Here is a 17646-nt window from a genome sequence, read left to right on the forward strand (position 1 = left end):
TGGTAATTGATAAGTACAAAAAATTTGGTCTTTATGAAATCTTATGTGCATGAGTAAAACCACATTTACATCACTATGGTAACTAATTTACACAGACGGGGGAACCATACTGTATTAGGTGCTTAAATCATCTGCTTTCAAACAAATATTTCTCATTCGCCTTTCTGTCTCTTCTAAAATCTCCTAAAATGATTACTTTAGTTTTCTATGACACCTGAGTTCAGCAACAGTCACGAGTCACAAATTGTCTCAAAGACAAAACTATCCACTCACTGCTGTGCCTGGGATGCTTCTGGGATGCTACACCTCGCGGCTGCTTGCAATGGGTAAGACATAATCTGTTAAAGGTGCTGTAAGTGATTTTTTCATAAAAAGATATGCAAAAATAATTACTACTCCCTGGAAGATATTAATTAAATAACTATTGTAAGATATCTCACCAGTCTCAGTGAAAGACTCTGGCAAACAAAAATGTGTCTGCGGGCCAAGGACAATGAAGCTTTCTGTCAGTCAATCATTTTGTGCATTCTCATAGTATTGTAGTTGCAGTGAATTAATGAGGCATAATGCCATTTTTATGCCATGTTGCTCATAACAGTTGTCAGTTGAGGGCCCTATTATGCTGCTGTTGTTTTTGCCAACAGTTCTTGCTCGGTGTCAGTCTCAATAAAGCTCATTTGGTATCTTTGGACTGCAGGGTTTTGGAAAAAGGGGCATGGCTAATCCAATGGCTCAGTTTGTGGAAATTGTAGAACGGCTAAAATCGTACCTTTAATATGGCCGCCAAAATGAAAACTAGCTGCTCACACAACGCTCACTGAGTATGTGTGAATCCAATGTAAGCCTCAGTCAGGATTCACTTTTATTGCATCTTTTTCCATTAAATGAAAGAGAATGGTGACTGAAACATTCTGCCTTACATTACCTTTTTTCCACAGATGAATGAAAGTCATACAAGTTTGGAACAATATGAGAATAAGTAAATGGTGACAGATTTTTATTTTTGGTTGAACTATCTGTAAACATTAACAATGATTATTTGAATGACTTTGCAATGTTTGTGTCATATGTAAATACATTTATACTTGTGTTATTATAGTCCAAGCCTACAATACAACACTGACATTGTTATAATATGTAGCAGTGAATCAGTGCTATGTCTCTCTATTCATCAATGGGTTCTTGGCCTGTAAAAGTCTGAAAATCTAAACTAAATCATTGCAAATCTGACATCATTAGGAAAAGAAAAATCCTACTAGAGTAGAGTGCATAAGTTGCATTACTGGCAACTGCATGTACCACACAGTGTTATGAGCACAATAAACCTGTGTAGTGATTTTAACAGTCTCTTTAAAATGGTTCTGTGCACCTAAGACATTAGATTCAGCCAAAAACCATGCAGAGCAAGTTGAACAAGGGTTCTCACCCGGGTCTGGGCGAGGATGGCTTGGGCCTGAGCTTCTTGTGCTGTCACCACTGGACCTTTTGAAGCTTCTCCACCAGCACGGAACTGTCAGAGGAAAATCCACAATACAGAAAACAGAGGTTTATTTTTGTACTTTTACTGTAGTCATGAATTTAGAAGAGCCACTGGAGTCACTACAACATACATCGGACTTGCCGGGCTTGTCATTATGCCCTTACTTCTAGGCTGCAAAGAGCCAGATTGCATAGAGTTACAGAAGACAATTGTGTGTAGTGTGAGCGCTGTGTGGTTATGGGGTGGGGTTGGGGTTCTTTGCAGCTGTGACAATTCATAACCCACTTGGACATTTAAAATTAAAGGAATATCTAATATGTTACAGAAAGTCACTATTTGCAGCTGATATGAGATAAGTTTGGTGGTTTATCCAACGGCGGTTTAAATTAGAAGCTGTAAAATCTGGAATGATTGGAAATGTATGAATTGGACAGGCTTACCGGTAACATTAGGATGGTGCCAGAGGGTCCCGGAGCTCCATCGGCGCCTGGTAAACCAGGACGACCAGGAGGGCCCTGAGAAAGGAAGAGAGAAAATGAGGGAAAGTAGAAGTAAATGAGGCATAAAGCATGTGGGAATTGAATGTGTAAATGGGTGGATACAAAAAGGAAACTACAGACGTGGAAAGAGCGTCAGAGATTGATTCTTTTTTTTAAGTTTAAAAAATGAATCTCCTCATGAGCAAATAAAAAAGTAAGGCCATTTTAAATTGTAGGCTAGAAAGTTAAAACAAAATCTACCCAACATCCATAAATGCTTTAAACAAACAAAAGTTTGACTAAACAGTTTTGGAATATGTGACTGAAATCCTGTGCCCCTTTTACAAATTGCATCTAAACTGCAGAACATTTCTAAATAACTTGCACCCCAAATCCAAAATAGCTAGTCTGATTAAGCACTGTCATTATCCCAAAATTATATTTTGAGTTATATTCCACTTTATATTTACACTGAGGTTTATGTATGTTTTGTGTTGTTTATGTTCATTTCATGGCACTGTTTATTTGTGTGTGTGCTTGCAATGAAACTGACACCCCACAAGAAAGGCAGGGAGGACTATAATGCATGTACACTTATGATGGAATGCTGCAAGTAGTTCAGTGAAGGGATCTCTTTAGCAGGCATGTCACGCTCTTTTCTTAGACGGCTCACTTTAAATTGTTCCCATATGACTGGGTAATTGCGTGAGTGCGTGCATGCATGCAGCTACAATTATTGAAGGCTGGGCAAACATCTTTCCACGTACCACGTACAATGACACCTAGTGCTCCCTGATATTTAGTAGGGAGGACGTGCTGTGTATACACGGTGAAGACTGTCAGGCAAAGGGAAGTGGCCATCATTGTTAATTATGCAATTGTGGGGACAGACACTGGAGTTTTGCTTCGAATTAATGGAGATCAAAGGGAGAGTGGGAAATTGTTTCCCCTCTTGGACCAAAAGCCCTTTGTGCCGGGAGACGCAGGACAGCGTTGGTGGGAGTGCTGTCCCTTTCCCAGAACGGACTGGAAGGGTTAACCCAGTGGGAGATGGAAAAAAGGCTAAACTGCACCATAGCAAAGTGAAAAAACAAGCCTAGCTTTTTGTTTGTTTGGGAGATAGCTATTCTCTGTGCAACAATCAAGATAGCCCAAATACAATCCTGAAATAACTCAAAACAGCCATAAATGCACATTGACTTAAGGATCTATGGCAGAATGAGTATGTGTTAATGTGTAAGGGGGGTTATCATCTTTTCTGCTCCTCTGTTAGCGTTATTAAAGAGAGAATTTACAGGCGGATCTTGTTTCACAGTGGCCTCCCAGGTCTTTTGAATATGCACATCTGCCCAGTCACATAGTTACGACATGCTGCTTGTCATTAGTTTATTCTTCCAATGTTTTGGCTCAGTTTACAATGCTTTAAACAATGTAAACTTTAACATTGACTGTAAATGGAGATCAAAAACTGCTAAGTTGTCTTAATAAAGTGAAAAAAGGCTTTAAAAAAGTCCTGACAAGGCTACTGTTACCTGTAATTGGTCCAATTTTGCTGTCTATATGAATGAAAGTCTCAACAGCATGTTTGAGCGTACGTACAGACAATAGTTTTGCAAACAGCATTTACATATATGGCATTGCACATATAAAGAATGATTGACAGGGAAACGTCAACTTACTCTTTCACCTAGATCTCCGTGTGAGCCTGGGGAGCCTTGTGTACCTGGTGTGCCAGGAAGGCCCTGACAAAAAGAGACATAAAACATAAAAGGCAAAGCAACACAGAAAAACTCTGTGCTTACTCTGTGCTCTGTGTCACACAAACTCCATTCTAGCTTTACTGGTTGTGGTAGGCATTTTCTTCAAATGCATTTTCTCCCATAAAGTTTCTTTGTGTGTGAAAAAAGGTAATACTCACAGCAGGCCCTGGTGGTCCTGGGGGTCCCTCTATAAGCATCCCCTGAAAAGAGGGAAAGGAGATAGAGAGAGGAAGAAAAACATGAGTATGGTAGCATGCTGGGCTGGCTGTAAATCTTTGAGAAATTGTAGTACGGTAATAAAAAGAAAGTGAATGTAGAATGAAGGATAACCTAAAAATGTGGCTCGTATAGTCCAACTGACCCATTTTTCAATATTCACGAAAAGTGAGTTAAGTAATTGCTGTCCAAAATAAGATGAATAATACATTGATCTTTGAAAGCATTTTTGTAAGAATCTTCTTTACTGGACTGCTACCATTTTCCCCATTCACATTTTTTTAAATAAAAATGCTACAGTGCTGATACAAAGATTAATTGGCAGCGATGAACAACCACTTTTCCATATTTAAATAGCAGCTCCAAACTATTCACAAAATAATGATTAATAGCCTGCCATGTTCTGGACTGACACATTATTTAAGCGATAAAATCATGAACGCATTATTAGTAGTTGATTTAATTTGCTACTTTTAAAAGGTACATGCAGAGTATTTACCTACCGGCTCAATGACTGCAGGTTCACCTTTTTGCCCCTTCTCACCACCATAGCCACCACCAACCTACAACAGCAGCAAAACAAACTTAGACTTAATGACAGAGGAAGTACTAATCCTGTAGACCAAACAACAGTAAAACAGTACATTAAGCACTACAGCTTATAACGGAATTGACTGCATCACTTATGAAGCTAAGTGGTGAATAAGCAATTTGCTCAGTGACTGCTCTGAAGCAGTGTTAATTCAGTAAAAAATTGGCTCCCAGTCAAATCTTTAGATAAAGTTAATTGGGCAGCATAGTCTCATAAAAAAAAACGTAACTATACCAAAATGTTTTCAAAATTATTTTTATGTGGCTCGTTGTATTTATTTACATAAATGGCAGTATATTAAATATATGGCAGTTTCCTGGTGAAACAATAACAGGCACTTCAACAACAGTTAATTTTATTTACTTTCACAAAAATTTGAGTAAATCAGCAGTCATCAGTTCATCATTATAAGCATTTTTCTTGTTAGTTTTGCAGTGTGGACATCATTTGACTTTGATCATTGCTGAGGGATATATTTTATTACATTAATAAATTATTCATTCTGTAAGACTTAAGACCCCGTTTATATGAAGTTTGGCTTATGTGGCAATATTAACGCATTTGTGTGTTATTATAGGTTTTTGAAGACTGCGCATGTGTGCACTGTATGCACTCCTGTGTCCCAGGAAAACCCTGGTGTGATGAAAGAGCATGGAAACCCCACTATTGCACCATTGCTGCGATAGGCCATGATGAAAACAAACACAGCAGCAAATGAGGGACATCTGAAATTAAAGCAAAACAACAAATAACAAAATATAGTGAGGTTGTCTCCAGATGCCATGTTCATAATTTTTCGCTTTGGATAAAAGCTTCTGCCAAATTAATAAGTATAAATGTAAATGTACGGGGAGCAATCAAACATTGTGGCCCGTTTTTTTGGGCCACACACATGTGATTTCCTGGTCTTCATGTGACCCTCATGTTTCATGTGTTTTGTTCTCATTGGTTTATAGTCATTGTCTTGATATCATGTGTCTTGGCTTTTAATTGATTCATGTTTATGAGTCTTGTTAGTTGTGTTCGGCTTCATGCTGCGCTGACTGATCGGCACTGGACTTGAAGCAGTGCAAGCACTGATGACGACACAGCTCATTCACGATTGGCCAAACTCAACGGTTACACGTTTCATGGGCTGCGTTCACAATTACATACTTCACATACTACACTTACTACTTCTGCTATGTCAGTCTATGACAGAAATAAGGGCAGTATGGTAGTATGCCATTAACATGTTGTTTATTATGACACCTCCAGTTCGGCGAAAACATGTACTACTCTGTGTTTTTATAACAGTAGGCCCTACATCATGCTTATATCATGTTATATTATTTTTGTCATAGTAATATTATGTTCATTCATTAAAACATTCAAAATGATAACAAATGCTGACTCCTTTAATGGTATTAAATTAATACAGGCTTTTATTGTACTTTCTTCTTGCACACCCAACATGCTCTGTAAGCAGCACATAAACGTTTCAAATTAATAATGTTTCTGATTATTTTGTGTAAAATTAAAGCATCTGTCTATCTGAATTCCATTCTTTCTGCACGTGATCTTCTATGACCGGTGTAGTTTCAGCACATAACAGGAAGAGCAAAGTGTCTGACTTGACAACTCTCTTTTCAACTCCTCCACCACCTATGGTAAATTGAGATGCGGTTCAAGTCAAACACACCTGTTATCTTGTTTATTAGTTCTGTCCTGTCATTGGTTGTCTTGTTATCAGTTCAGTCTTGTCACTGGTTGTTTTGTTATCTTGTGAACCCTAGTCTGTGTATTTAAGCCCTCATTTTTGCTATCGTCTTTTGTCAAGTATTGTGTGAATGTAACACTGTTCAGTTTGGTTCTTGCTTTTATACTCATAGCCGTGGTTTTTGTTTTGTTTTAGATACTTTCACGTTTTAGTTAATAAACTGCACTTGGGTTCTACTTCATCTACATCTCATCTTCATTGTTCTTGTCCTGCTTGCCTGCCACATCGTTACAATTCCACTTACACAGTAAATATAAACATGAACTCCTTGCCTTAAGCAGCTTTCTCTCAAAAAAAAACTGCTTTCTGGTGTTTATTTATATACTGTAGGTGTCACGAATGTAAGGCAATGAAGGCAGACAAAGGTTGAGGATCCAAATGCAGCTTACTTTATTGTTAACAAAAACACAAAGGAAAACCCTCAGTGGGGAAATAAACATAAATAGAGAACTCGGGCAGGGAACACAGACCAGGGTAACAACATTCACAAACATTCAACGACTGACAGAGACTGAACAAACAGACAGGGTTTAAATACAAAAACATGGGACAAAGGGGCCAATGAACAAACAGAACACAAACTAGATGACAAGGTGATTAACAGAAACCAAAGGCAAATTAACAAGGGCAGGTGAAAACAATGACAGAGAACACGAACGCTAACAAGGAGACTATGGAGTTAAACAAGGGACAAAAGTGAAAACTAAGGAGTGCAAAAGTGACAAAAATGGCAAACAAAAGAGCAACAGTGAAACAAGACAAGGTATACATAACAGAGCCCCCCCTCAAAGGATCGATTCCAGACGATCCTAAAGAAAAAAAACAAGGACAAAAACTCACAAAAAACAAAATGAGGGCACCAGGGGCACACAGGCAGACCAGGGGGGCACAAGAGCAAGAGGGCAGTCCAAGGGGCACAGAGGGCAGGCAGGAAGTCCAAGGGGGCAACGAGTGGCAGACAGGCAGTCCAAGGAGGCCGAGAGGACAGGCAAGCAGTCTATGGGGGCACAAAGGGACAGGTTTAGGGGGCCAGGGAGGTATCGACCGGGCAGGGACAGGTTTAGATGGCCCGGGGGCTGGCCATAAGGCAAGGGCCGGCTCAGGGGGCCTGGGAGGAGGCCACAGGATAGAGGCCGGTTTTGGTGGCCTGGGAGATGGCTGTGAGCCAAGGGCCGGTTCAGGGGACCTGGGACATGGCCACAGGACAGATGCCGGTTTTGGTGGCCTAGGAGATGGCCATGGGGCATGGACAGGTTCAGGAGGTCTGGGAGCTGGCCTCAGGGCAAGGACAGGTTCAGGAGGCTTGGGGCCTGGCCGCAGGGCAAGGACAGGTGCAGGAGGTCTGGGAGCTGACCTCAGGGCAAGGACGGGCTCAGGTGGCCTGGGAGCTGGCCACAGGGCAAGGACGGGCTCAGGAGGCCTGAGAGCTGGCCACAGGGCAGGGACAGGTTCAGGAGGCCTGGGAGTTGACCACGGGATGTGGGTAGGCTTGGGGGTCCTGGGTGGTGGCCGCAGGATAGGGGCCGGCGGTGCCGCGTGAGGCGGAGCCAAGGAGGACTTCGGGGGCGGAGCCGTAGAAGACTTGGGAGGCGGCGCCGAAGGAGGCATAGGCAGGACCGTGGGGGGTTTAGGAGGCGGAGCCGAGGGAGGCCCAGAGGGTGGGGCCAAGGGAGGCCCAGGAGGCCGGGCCGGGAGAGGCGGAGCCGGGAAGGGACTAGGAGGCGGAGGCGAGGCTGAGGGAGGCTTCGGAGGCGGAGCCGGGAGTGGCTCTTGCGGCGGGGCCGTGGGAGGCGGAGCCGTAGGAGGCTCGGGAGGCGGAGCCGTAGGAGGCTCAGGAGGCGGAGCCGCAGGAGGCTGAGCCATAGGAGGCGGAGCCGTAGGAGGCTCGGGAGGCAGAGATGTGGGAGGCTCGGGAGGCGGAGCCGTAGGAGGCTGAGCCACAGGAGGCGGAGCCCTGGAAGGCTCGAGAGGCCCGAGAAGCTTGAGGGGCGGAGCCCTAGAGGACTCAAGGGACTTGGGAGGCGGAGCCCTGGAAGGCTCGAGAGGCTCGAGAGACTTGAGAGGCTGAGCACTGGAAGGCTCGAGGGGCTTGATAGGCGGAGCCCGAGGAGGCTCAGGAGGAGGAGCCCTGGAAGACTCGAGAGACTTGAGAGACGGAGCCCTGGGAGGCTCGGGAGGAGGAGCCCTGGAAGACTCGGAAGGCGGGGCACTGGGAAGCTCGGAAGGCGGGGCACTGGGAAGCTCGGAAGGCGGGGCACTGGGAAGCTCGGAAGGCGGGGCACTGGGAAGCTCGGAAGGAGCTGACTCTTGGACGGGCACGACCACTGGCGCTGGCCTTTGGACGGTCGTGGCTACTGGTGCTGGCTCTTGGACGGTCGTGGCGACTGGCGCTGGCTCAGGGACGGTCGAGGCGACTGGCGCTGGCTCAGGGACGGTCGAGGCGACTGGCGCTGGCTCAGGGACGGTCGAGGCGACTGGCGCTGCCTCACTGACCTCTGAGGCGACAGGCACTGGCTGGGTTACCGTGGTATGCGCCGGCTTGGGTTCGCTGGGCGCTGAGGGCAGAGCCAAGAGGGGTTTAGGGCACGGGGCTGCGGCATGGGAGGCTGGAGAGCAGAGACCTTTCCCCTTCTCCACTTCCTCCGGGCTGATGCGACTGGCAAATCTGGGATGCTGTTCCTGGTCAGCGTGGCTTCAGGTTTGCTGGCCGTGGCTGGCAAGGGCTCCGGCTCGCTCACCGTGACATGCGTGGGCTCTGGCTCGCAGACCGGGGCAGGCGTGGGCTCTGGCTCGCAGACCGGGGCAGGCGTGGGCTCTGGCTCGCAGACCGGGGCAGGAGTAACAGGGAGAGCCTGGGACGGCTGAAGAGTCTCCACAGTAGGTGGGGAGGTAGGGTCCTTCCCAGCATGGCCCACGGTGAACGGGGAGCCGCACAACAATAAGGTCAACTCCAGGAAGTTGCGGAGAGTCCAGCCGCGTGATGCTGGCGGCAGCCGCTCCTTCAGCCAGCCACTCAGGTTTTCCCTGAAGAAGACCACAAGAGGTGTCCGGGAAGTCCGCAACAGCCGCAAGACCAAGGAAGTCGCGGACGTGGGCCTCAATCGGACGGTCCTCTTGCCTCAGGCAGAGCAGGTGGTATCTGGCACGTAAAACCGCTGGATCCATGGTGGTCAGTCGTTCTGTCACGAATGTAAGGCAATGAAGGCAGACGAAGGTTGAGGATCCAAATGCAGCTTACTTTATTGTTAACAAAAACACAAAGGAAAACCCTCAGTGGGGAAATAAACATAAATAGAGAACTCGGGCAGGGAACACAGACCAGGGTAACAACATTCACAAACATTCAATGACTGACAGAGACTGAACAAACAGACAGGGTTTAAATACAAAAACATGGGACAAAGGGGCCAATGAACAAACAGAACACAAACTAGATGACAAGGTGATTAACAGAAATCAAAGGCAAATTAACAAGGGCAGGTGAAAACAATGACAGAGAACACGAACGCTAACAAGGAGACTATGGAGTTAAACAAGGGACAAAAGTGAAAACTAAGGAGTGCAAAAGTGACAAAAATGGAAAACAAAAGAGCAACAGTGAAACAAGACAAGGTATACATAACAGTAGGATTATATGAGATTTACTATAAATTATTACTCCACCCCCAGCATAACGCTATTAACAAAAGCTCTATATTGTTAAACCAACATGGTTCAAACAACGGATTAGTTTCAGGATACAGTCGTGACTAGCAAGTTAATCCAAAGATGCATTGTACTATGGTAATAAAGCAGTAAGTTATGGCGTTGTACAGGAAATATACCCCTATTTGAGAGAACATTTAACATGCTTTAAGAGCCATACAGTGGACATTTCACCTCAGAAATGCAGAAATACATGTCAGGAGCCAAGTAATACAATTTTACAAAAAAGTCAGCAGAGTCACTTTCTTTTTTTTTTTTTTTTTGGACAGCAGGTGGATTTGGCCACACCTTGCAGGATATTAATTGAAATGACAGTAAGAAAAATTTACTGAATTGCAATAAAAAAAAATTGTGACAAGACTAATTTTGAACAATTATGCTATTTATCCCCTGATATGTAAAATATTTTTTTTCTCTGATACTGATAGACATAAATTCAATACCGTCAAAACAATTATTACAATCACCACAACCCATTTTTATTCTGCCAAATACATTTCTATAGGTGGCAGTACAAACATTCATTATTAATATTATCAAATGTTTGTGTAAATACAGTACCTCATATATTGCGTGTCTGATAACAAACACAATATGTTAATGGATAATTCATACTGAACTACACTTACAGCAGTTCAGCAATGACAAATCTCAGAGAGTTTGGCATGATATTGTGGGTATATCATATAGTTAGAAAATTGGTCCTGTTGAACTAGATCTGCTACACTGTTGCTGCTGCAGAGCAAGTACTGAGACTTGCTACTGCTAGAAAAGAGTTTAGCATGAGGACATGGTGCAGCTGCACAAATAGATATAGAAATACCCACGTAGCAATTCTAGACCTGTGGATCTGGAGTAGAGGTGAGTTTCAGAGCAAAACAGAGCAATTTGCTTTTGTAGACCAGGATAATGTATTTTTTCAGCAATTAAGAAAAAGCCACTGTGGCCAGTGAGTCCTTTTCTCTCTCTCTCTCTCTCTCTCTGTGTGTGTGTGTGTGTGTTTGTTAATAAGAGTTTGTGTTAAGCTGTGAAAATAAGGACTCAAGTTTTAACAGATCAACACTACAATCACTTATCTACCACTTAATTTCCTGTATCGCACACACCTCAAGCAAAAAGACTATTAACATGTTGCTGTGTCAGTGGAAATACTTCAAACATTAGTAAGGTAAAGGGGCCTTATTCAGTAATTAGGAGCATTAGTATTGCAATAATTTGTTAGCAATGAAAAATGCCAGACAATTTCTGACCACACATTTTCAGACAGAGAAGTATTGACATCATTGCAGCATTGTGTGTGATGGAGAAGGCAACTTACATTACTCTCTGTGACCTCTGTTTCAGCAGGCCGGCCTGGTCCGAACTCATCCTCGTAGGGCAAACCAGTGGGTTTTGCTCCATAGGTATTATAGTCATAGAATGAATCATCATAATTGGTGGGGTTTAACTCTTTTGCCTCATACTCATTAATATCGTATTCCTTAAAGTCATGATTCTCATCGGTATTAGTGCCTTTGGACTCATCAATATCCACTTCCTCATTTGTTACAACAGTGGGATCCACTCCAACTTCGTCCACTCCTGTAATGTAGTCATCAACAATTTCCTCTTTGTTCAATGGATTCTGCTGAACACAGAGAACAGAGAGGTTAGTCTAGCAGACACCACACCAAACTAAACAGATGAACAAACTCCTTCAATTAAGCTCTAAAGGGTCTAATTAAGATTGCAATGGCAAACTTTAAAAGATGTCATTTAGGTCCTTACATTGTGTAATTGGTTAGTAAAGTAATAAAATTCTAATGTCTGCTCAATTTAGAACTGCTCCACAAAGTATCTTGGTTATATGAATTTGGTTATAGTAATTAAACAACTGATTCGATATTAATGATTAATCATGTGTTCTTTTTTTAACTTGAACCCATTAACAAAATGCAAAATGTTAGTATTTTGATCATCTACACACTACCAGTCAAATGTGTGGACAGAGTTTATAATTTACTTGATATTAAAAAGCATATACATAACTACAAATAGAACTTGTCCTTTACCTACATATGAATATCTTTACAATGCTCAAATTTTTGTTTGTTTGTTTGTGTGTCTACTTTTAGCTAAAATAAGCTATTTTAAGTGGCTAACAGCTACAGTAACATTTGATGCATTTTACACTGCAATTAACAGAAACTAAAGCCTCAAATGTCTTCAAAGTCCTTGCTAAACATGATTATGTAACCATCTTTATTCATGAGGGTTAAATATCTTTACACAATCATACAATTATATTAATGAATTCCAACATTTTAATCTGTTTAAAATATGACAAACTCTTGCATGTGATATCGCTGCACTAAAGTCTCATCTCTCATTGTACCTCCAGTGCCTTTCACAAGAGCTATTTTGGCAGCTTTTATTTAAAAACTAGTTCCATTTATTTTTGCTTTCCTTAAAAAAAAAAAGACTGCGCTTTTATTTTACTGTCTTTGCCAAAAGAAGCATATTTGAATGGAATTCCATTTAAAATATTCAATGGAAAATAAGATTTGATTGGCTGCAAGCAGATCTTTACCTCATTGGCAGGAAGAGAAACAGGAGGGGGCTCAGTGCCATAGTCCTGCTCAACATAGTAGTCACCTTCAACAGTGCTGGGCTATATGTAAACATCAAACAATAGATTCATGCCAATCAGAATGGAGACAAAATTAATCTAATCTAAGATTGAATGTTAATTTATTGGTCATTTTAAAACAATTGATAATCATATCTGTTTATATCTGTCTGATTTTTACACAAGAGTGAAAGCGTACTCATGAAAGTAAAGGGATGTAAATACAGAGGAAGGAAAAGTGGCAGAACAGAGGGTAGTAGAACAGAGAAAGAGCTTCTTGACCTCAGAGTGAGATTCACATGGTAATAAATCAGAGACTACACAATGTGAAAGTGGGCAGGCTGAAGAAATCCCACAGTGATTGACATGCACCTTGGCCAAACAGATGAGCAAGAGTGCTTACCTTGGTATCTGTATTGACCTCCGTTGTGGGAATTTCAGTGGCAGGCAATCCTTCTGTGTAGTCATAGAACTCATTATAATCCGTGTATTCAGTATTGTACTAAAAGAGAGGCAGGATGCACGTTAGAGGGAATTACATGAATGCAAATCTTTGTATGCACTAAAATGCATAAGAATAATTCAAAGGGATAGATCACTCCAAAAATAAAAACTGTCATTTAGCCACCCTCATTTTCTTCCACGTTACACAAAAAGATACGTTTGGCAGAATGTTAGCCTTAGTCGCCATGCATTTTCATTTTATATAAAAAGATTAAATGAAAGTGAATGGTGACCAAGACTAACATATGTGTATTGCCTAACATATCCTTTTGTGTTAAATGGAAGAAAATGGGGGTGGGTAAATTACTGCATTTAGATTTTTGGGGGTAACAATCCCTTTAAATCATGTTAATCAACACAATTTCTTGTGTTTGCAGTTCGCATAATCAGTGTTTGCAGAACTACAAAGATTTTTGTAGGCTGAAAAGCCTATGATGAAAAATTATGATTTAAACAACTTTAGAGTTCAAGTAATTCATGAGTTTTCTGCCTTTAAACCCTCAAAAAATTGGCCTCATTCACTTCCATTGTTGTTAACCAAATTTTGCTTTTATAAAGAAAAAGAGGGGCCAGACAAAAAACATTTTTGTGGTAATACCACACATGGTATTTTGCATTTTAATAAGAAATAATTCTATAATTTTGTAATTTCAAAATATAATTTAGTTTTTTCAAAATAAATAAATAAATAATGTCTGAATAAATACTGTAAGACATTCCAAGGAAAACATTTTGAAATCTCCCCTTGTTTTCCACTCTGATTTTAATAAGGTTCACAAGCACAAGGTGAGACACAGCAGATTAAGTTAACAGGAATTCTGTGATATGCCACTGTCCAACGAGAGGAATGAATTTAAGTCCCAGTGCAGCAGCTGAGCTAATAAAAATAACAGGAAAAAAAGAGAACTGAGGCTTGGTGAACTGGGCCACGTTCCACTGGCTGCAGAAGAGAAGCGAGAAGGAAGAAATATCCAGCTGTGAGTCAGTTTACAGCATTAAAGGGTCTTGCCAAGCATGGAGTCTACCATGGCTGTGGCCAGCAAGCTGGATGAAAGGCATAAATATTGTCCTGGGCCTTTAAAATTGCATCCCCGTTTCCCACACGTGTCTTAAAGCATTTGGTGCGGCGCAGGGGAGCTCCTTGCAAGGAAGAAGAACAGGCCTTCTTCCAAAGCTATCTGCTCTTCCTAATTTATATCGATTTTAGACTGATGCCCCACTGAATTAAATCTGATTGCAAAGCTACATTTCATCTGTTTTTAATAGGTGACTGCATAGTTATGCAATTCATTTTTACCATTCCATATTATTTTACTGATTTGTCCATTGGTTTCGCTCTGGCGTCTTCCAGGATATGTGATGAAGCTACATTTTCCATCTACTGTTGTGGAGTATATACCCCAAGCAGCAGTTACTTTAATTTGTCAAAATGATACAATAAGAAGTTATTGAATAGCTGAAAAACATAACTTCACTTTTCCAGGTATTCTAGAGCTTGTCGAGAATGGAGATGCTAGACTTTCCCAGCAAGCATGCAGCAGTCATTAAAGAAAAATAAATTGCCACGCCACTCAAATGTGGGCTCAGACTTTGTGGCAGGGGGAAAATAGTTTCCACCGTGAGCTCACTGGTTATTCCATGATATATTATTGGAAAACACTGACACACTGAAAAAGATGAAATGTCAAAATCCAGACAAAAGTTTTTGTATTTAAATGTCAGATTAACAGAGAGTTTAATCCCTACAGATTACATTTACACTCTCAATAATATTAATACACTTTTTACAGACCTGCAGCCATATAAAACCTTTGTAACACAATATTACTCTTACTACCTAATACTGATTAATAATTCAGATATTTGGCAATATTGTTGGTGTGGCTAACCTTATGAGGACTCTCCATAGACATAATGCTTTTTATACTGTACAAACTACAGATTCTAAACCTAACCCTAAAAAAACTTTATGCATTTTGACATTAAAAAAATAAATAAAATAGTTTGATTTTAAACCGATTTGAAATATAGGGATACAAGAAGTATATAGCATAAAATACCCCCCACCCCCACCCCACCCCCACACACACACACACACACACACACACACACACACACACACACAAACATACTAACCTCCTCCTCGGGCTCCTGAGCCTGTGGTGTGTCCTGGTGGGGGGTTTCGCAGTCTGGGCTGTAGTGTTCACAGTAGTCATAGGCTGCTCGAGGGTCCGCCACCAAAAGAAGCTGCTGGATGTCACCCTGAATGAAATCCACAACAAAACAGGCATTTATCACCGATATTCCAGATACATATACTTAGTGCAGTATGTAATTTCTGTATCACTAGTGGAATCAATTAAATTGCAAACTTTTAAGAGGCCTGACATAGCAACATTGGCACATCCAATAGTGATAGTTTGGGGCAGAACTTATACCATTGTTCGAGCTAAAAACACAGGGAAGAGTTTGAGAACCTGTATGTAAGCAATCATCATTTTTGCATTTCTGTTTGATGCCCCCAGTCACCACTTGAACTCATTCAAATGTTCAATATAATTTGTTAAAAGGTCAACAGTATATACTTTTTCATCTATATGGGACTCAATTTAGCACCTACTGTAGGTTAGAAATCTAATATTGTAATGCAATTTTTTGATTTGCCGTGAAATCGCTGGTTTATGACATACATCTTTGTAAACCAGCAATGGAGTGGTGGTGGTGTAGTGGTCTAAACCACATAACTGGTAAACTGTTAATCAGAAGGTTGCTGGTTCAATCCCCACAGCCACGACCATTGTGTCCTTGAGCAAGGCACTTAACTCCAGGTTGCTCTGGGGGGATTGTCCCTGTAATAAGTGCACTGTACCGGTAAGTTGCTTTGGATAAAAGCATCTGCCAAATGCATAAATGTAAATGTACATCTTTGTGTCATTATGTCATGTCTCACACAGTGTTGGCTATCTCATGTTCTGGCTGGAGAAACTAACTACACTGTTCAGTTCAGTCAGTCACACTCACACATTTCAGGACAGCATCAGTGCAGTTTAAATGGATGTTTATCTGTTATCCATTTGATGAAATTGTTTACCTGCTTTAATGCTTGCATATGATTTCTGGTAGGGTTGTTGAAGCTTACATTGCTTGTTATGTTTTTATGAATCAAACATTTCTCGTGTTAACTGATCGTACTATGTTTTTCCGGTTAAGTTACTGTGACATGTTTAATATGTATGACTTGTGAAATGTACTTCTTGTAATTGTTATATTGCATATTTAAGCATATTATTTTTTTACCTTCAATAAAGTATATTTTATCCACATCATTATTGAATCCTCAATTTATGTTTTTAGTTTACATGTTTTTGAGTGCATTGCATAGATACGGTATTGTAGTAACAGAGGCTGGACAATATAGTACAAAAATAATACATTCTTCAATTGAAACTGTATCAGCTTAATAATGAGTTTAACCTCTTAAAATGAAAATTGCAATTCAAACATTGATAGTAGATAAAAAACTTCATATTAAGATAATGAAAGTAATCTAAAATCATGAGATTCATCCACCAGAAGAGCATTGCCAGAACACAACTGATGTAATGTATTCTTCCGCAAATTGCTTGCAATTTTAATTTTCAACCACAAATGTTGAGGGCACAAAATGATGTAGGGCAGCTTTAAGGTATGAATATTTAACATTTACATTGAATCCTTATCCAATAATTTTATCCAGAGTGACTTAAAAATGAGGAACATCACAAGCAGTTATTAATACAGTACAAGAGACCACAGTATTTTCAGAATCACAATGCCAAGTTTTAAGAGTAAGCTAGAGTAGTACAGAAGCTAGAACAGCAGAAAGGTACGTACACACTGCCAGCGACTTTGTCGCTGCAGGTCGCCAGTGGCTGGCGGTGAAGTCGCTAGTGGGTGTTCCCACTACTGGTTGCCTAGTAACGTTTATAAATGACATTCACGGATGTCATTCCATTGCTGTTGACAGCGAATCTCTTTTCTTGCCACTAAAAACAAACATTTTGGAGGGAAAAGACTAAATATAAATGGAATCAGTACATAAAATGCTTTATATCAAAGATGAATGAGAAACAAGGCGTGCTGTTTGCCATCGCAGCTGTTTATCTATGGCGAAAATGCAAATGCCGGTCTGTCTGGGTCCATAAGATCCCCGCGATCTCAGATATACCTTTTCACGCAGTATTTTTTCTTAAAAATATCCTTGTACGTGGGAAGAGACATATCATAGAGCACTGGAAAATTTCTAACAGCAAGAATTAGCCTTTCATCCATCTTTCCATTACTGCAGGAGCTGAGAGAGAGAGAGAGAGAGAAGGATCACGTGAGCTCTCCCGTCTTCTCTCCTATTGGCTGTCGCTTCCGTTAGTCGCTCTTCATTTGAATAAAGTTGAACTTGTCTCAACTTTGTCGCGTTGCTGGTCACGCCCACATCTAGTCGCCAATGGTCACGACAGCTCGTATCGCTGGAAGTCGCTGTGCTCTCATTGAAAATTTATGGTATGGA

At 41.2% G+C, this 17646-nt stretch overlaps 1 protein-coding gene across 2 annotated transcripts in view; it reads right to left on the reverse strand.

Annotated features, from left to right (window-relative positions):
* Positions 1 to 17646, reverse strand: part of LOC127644875 (collagen alpha-1(XI) chain-like) — a 113816-nt gene that overhangs the window by 59340 nt on the left and 36830 nt on the right. The window contains exons 5-13 of one of the 2 annotated variants that reach the window (XM_052128282.1): positions 15240 to 15365; positions 13003 to 13101; positions 12561 to 12641; positions 11310 to 11618; positions 4439 to 4498; positions 3878 to 3919; positions 3639 to 3701; positions 1921 to 1995; positions 1427 to 1510 (exon numbers count right to left, since the gene is read on the reverse strand). In XM_052128282.1, the coding sequence (XP_051984242.1) occupies positions 1427 to 1510; positions 1921 to 1995; positions 3639 to 3701; positions 3878 to 3919; positions 4439 to 4498; positions 11310 to 11618; positions 12561 to 12641; positions 13003 to 13101; positions 15240 to 15365 (939 nt within the window). The remainder of the gene's footprint in view (positions 1 to 1426; positions 1511 to 1920; positions 1996 to 3638; positions 3702 to 3877; positions 3920 to 4438; positions 4499 to 11309; positions 11619 to 12560; positions 12642 to 13002; positions 13102 to 15239; positions 15366 to 17646) is intronic. The other variant, XM_052128283.1, reaches the window with a different exon arrangement.

Source organism: Xyrauchen texanus, chromosome 6, assembly GCF_025860055.1.
Source record: "Xyrauchen texanus isolate HMW12.3.18 chromosome 6, RBS_HiC_50CHRs, whole genome shotgun sequence".
NCBI classification, from domain to species: domain Eukaryota; kingdom Metazoa; phylum Chordata; class Actinopteri; order Cypriniformes; family Catostomidae; genus Xyrauchen; species Xyrauchen texanus.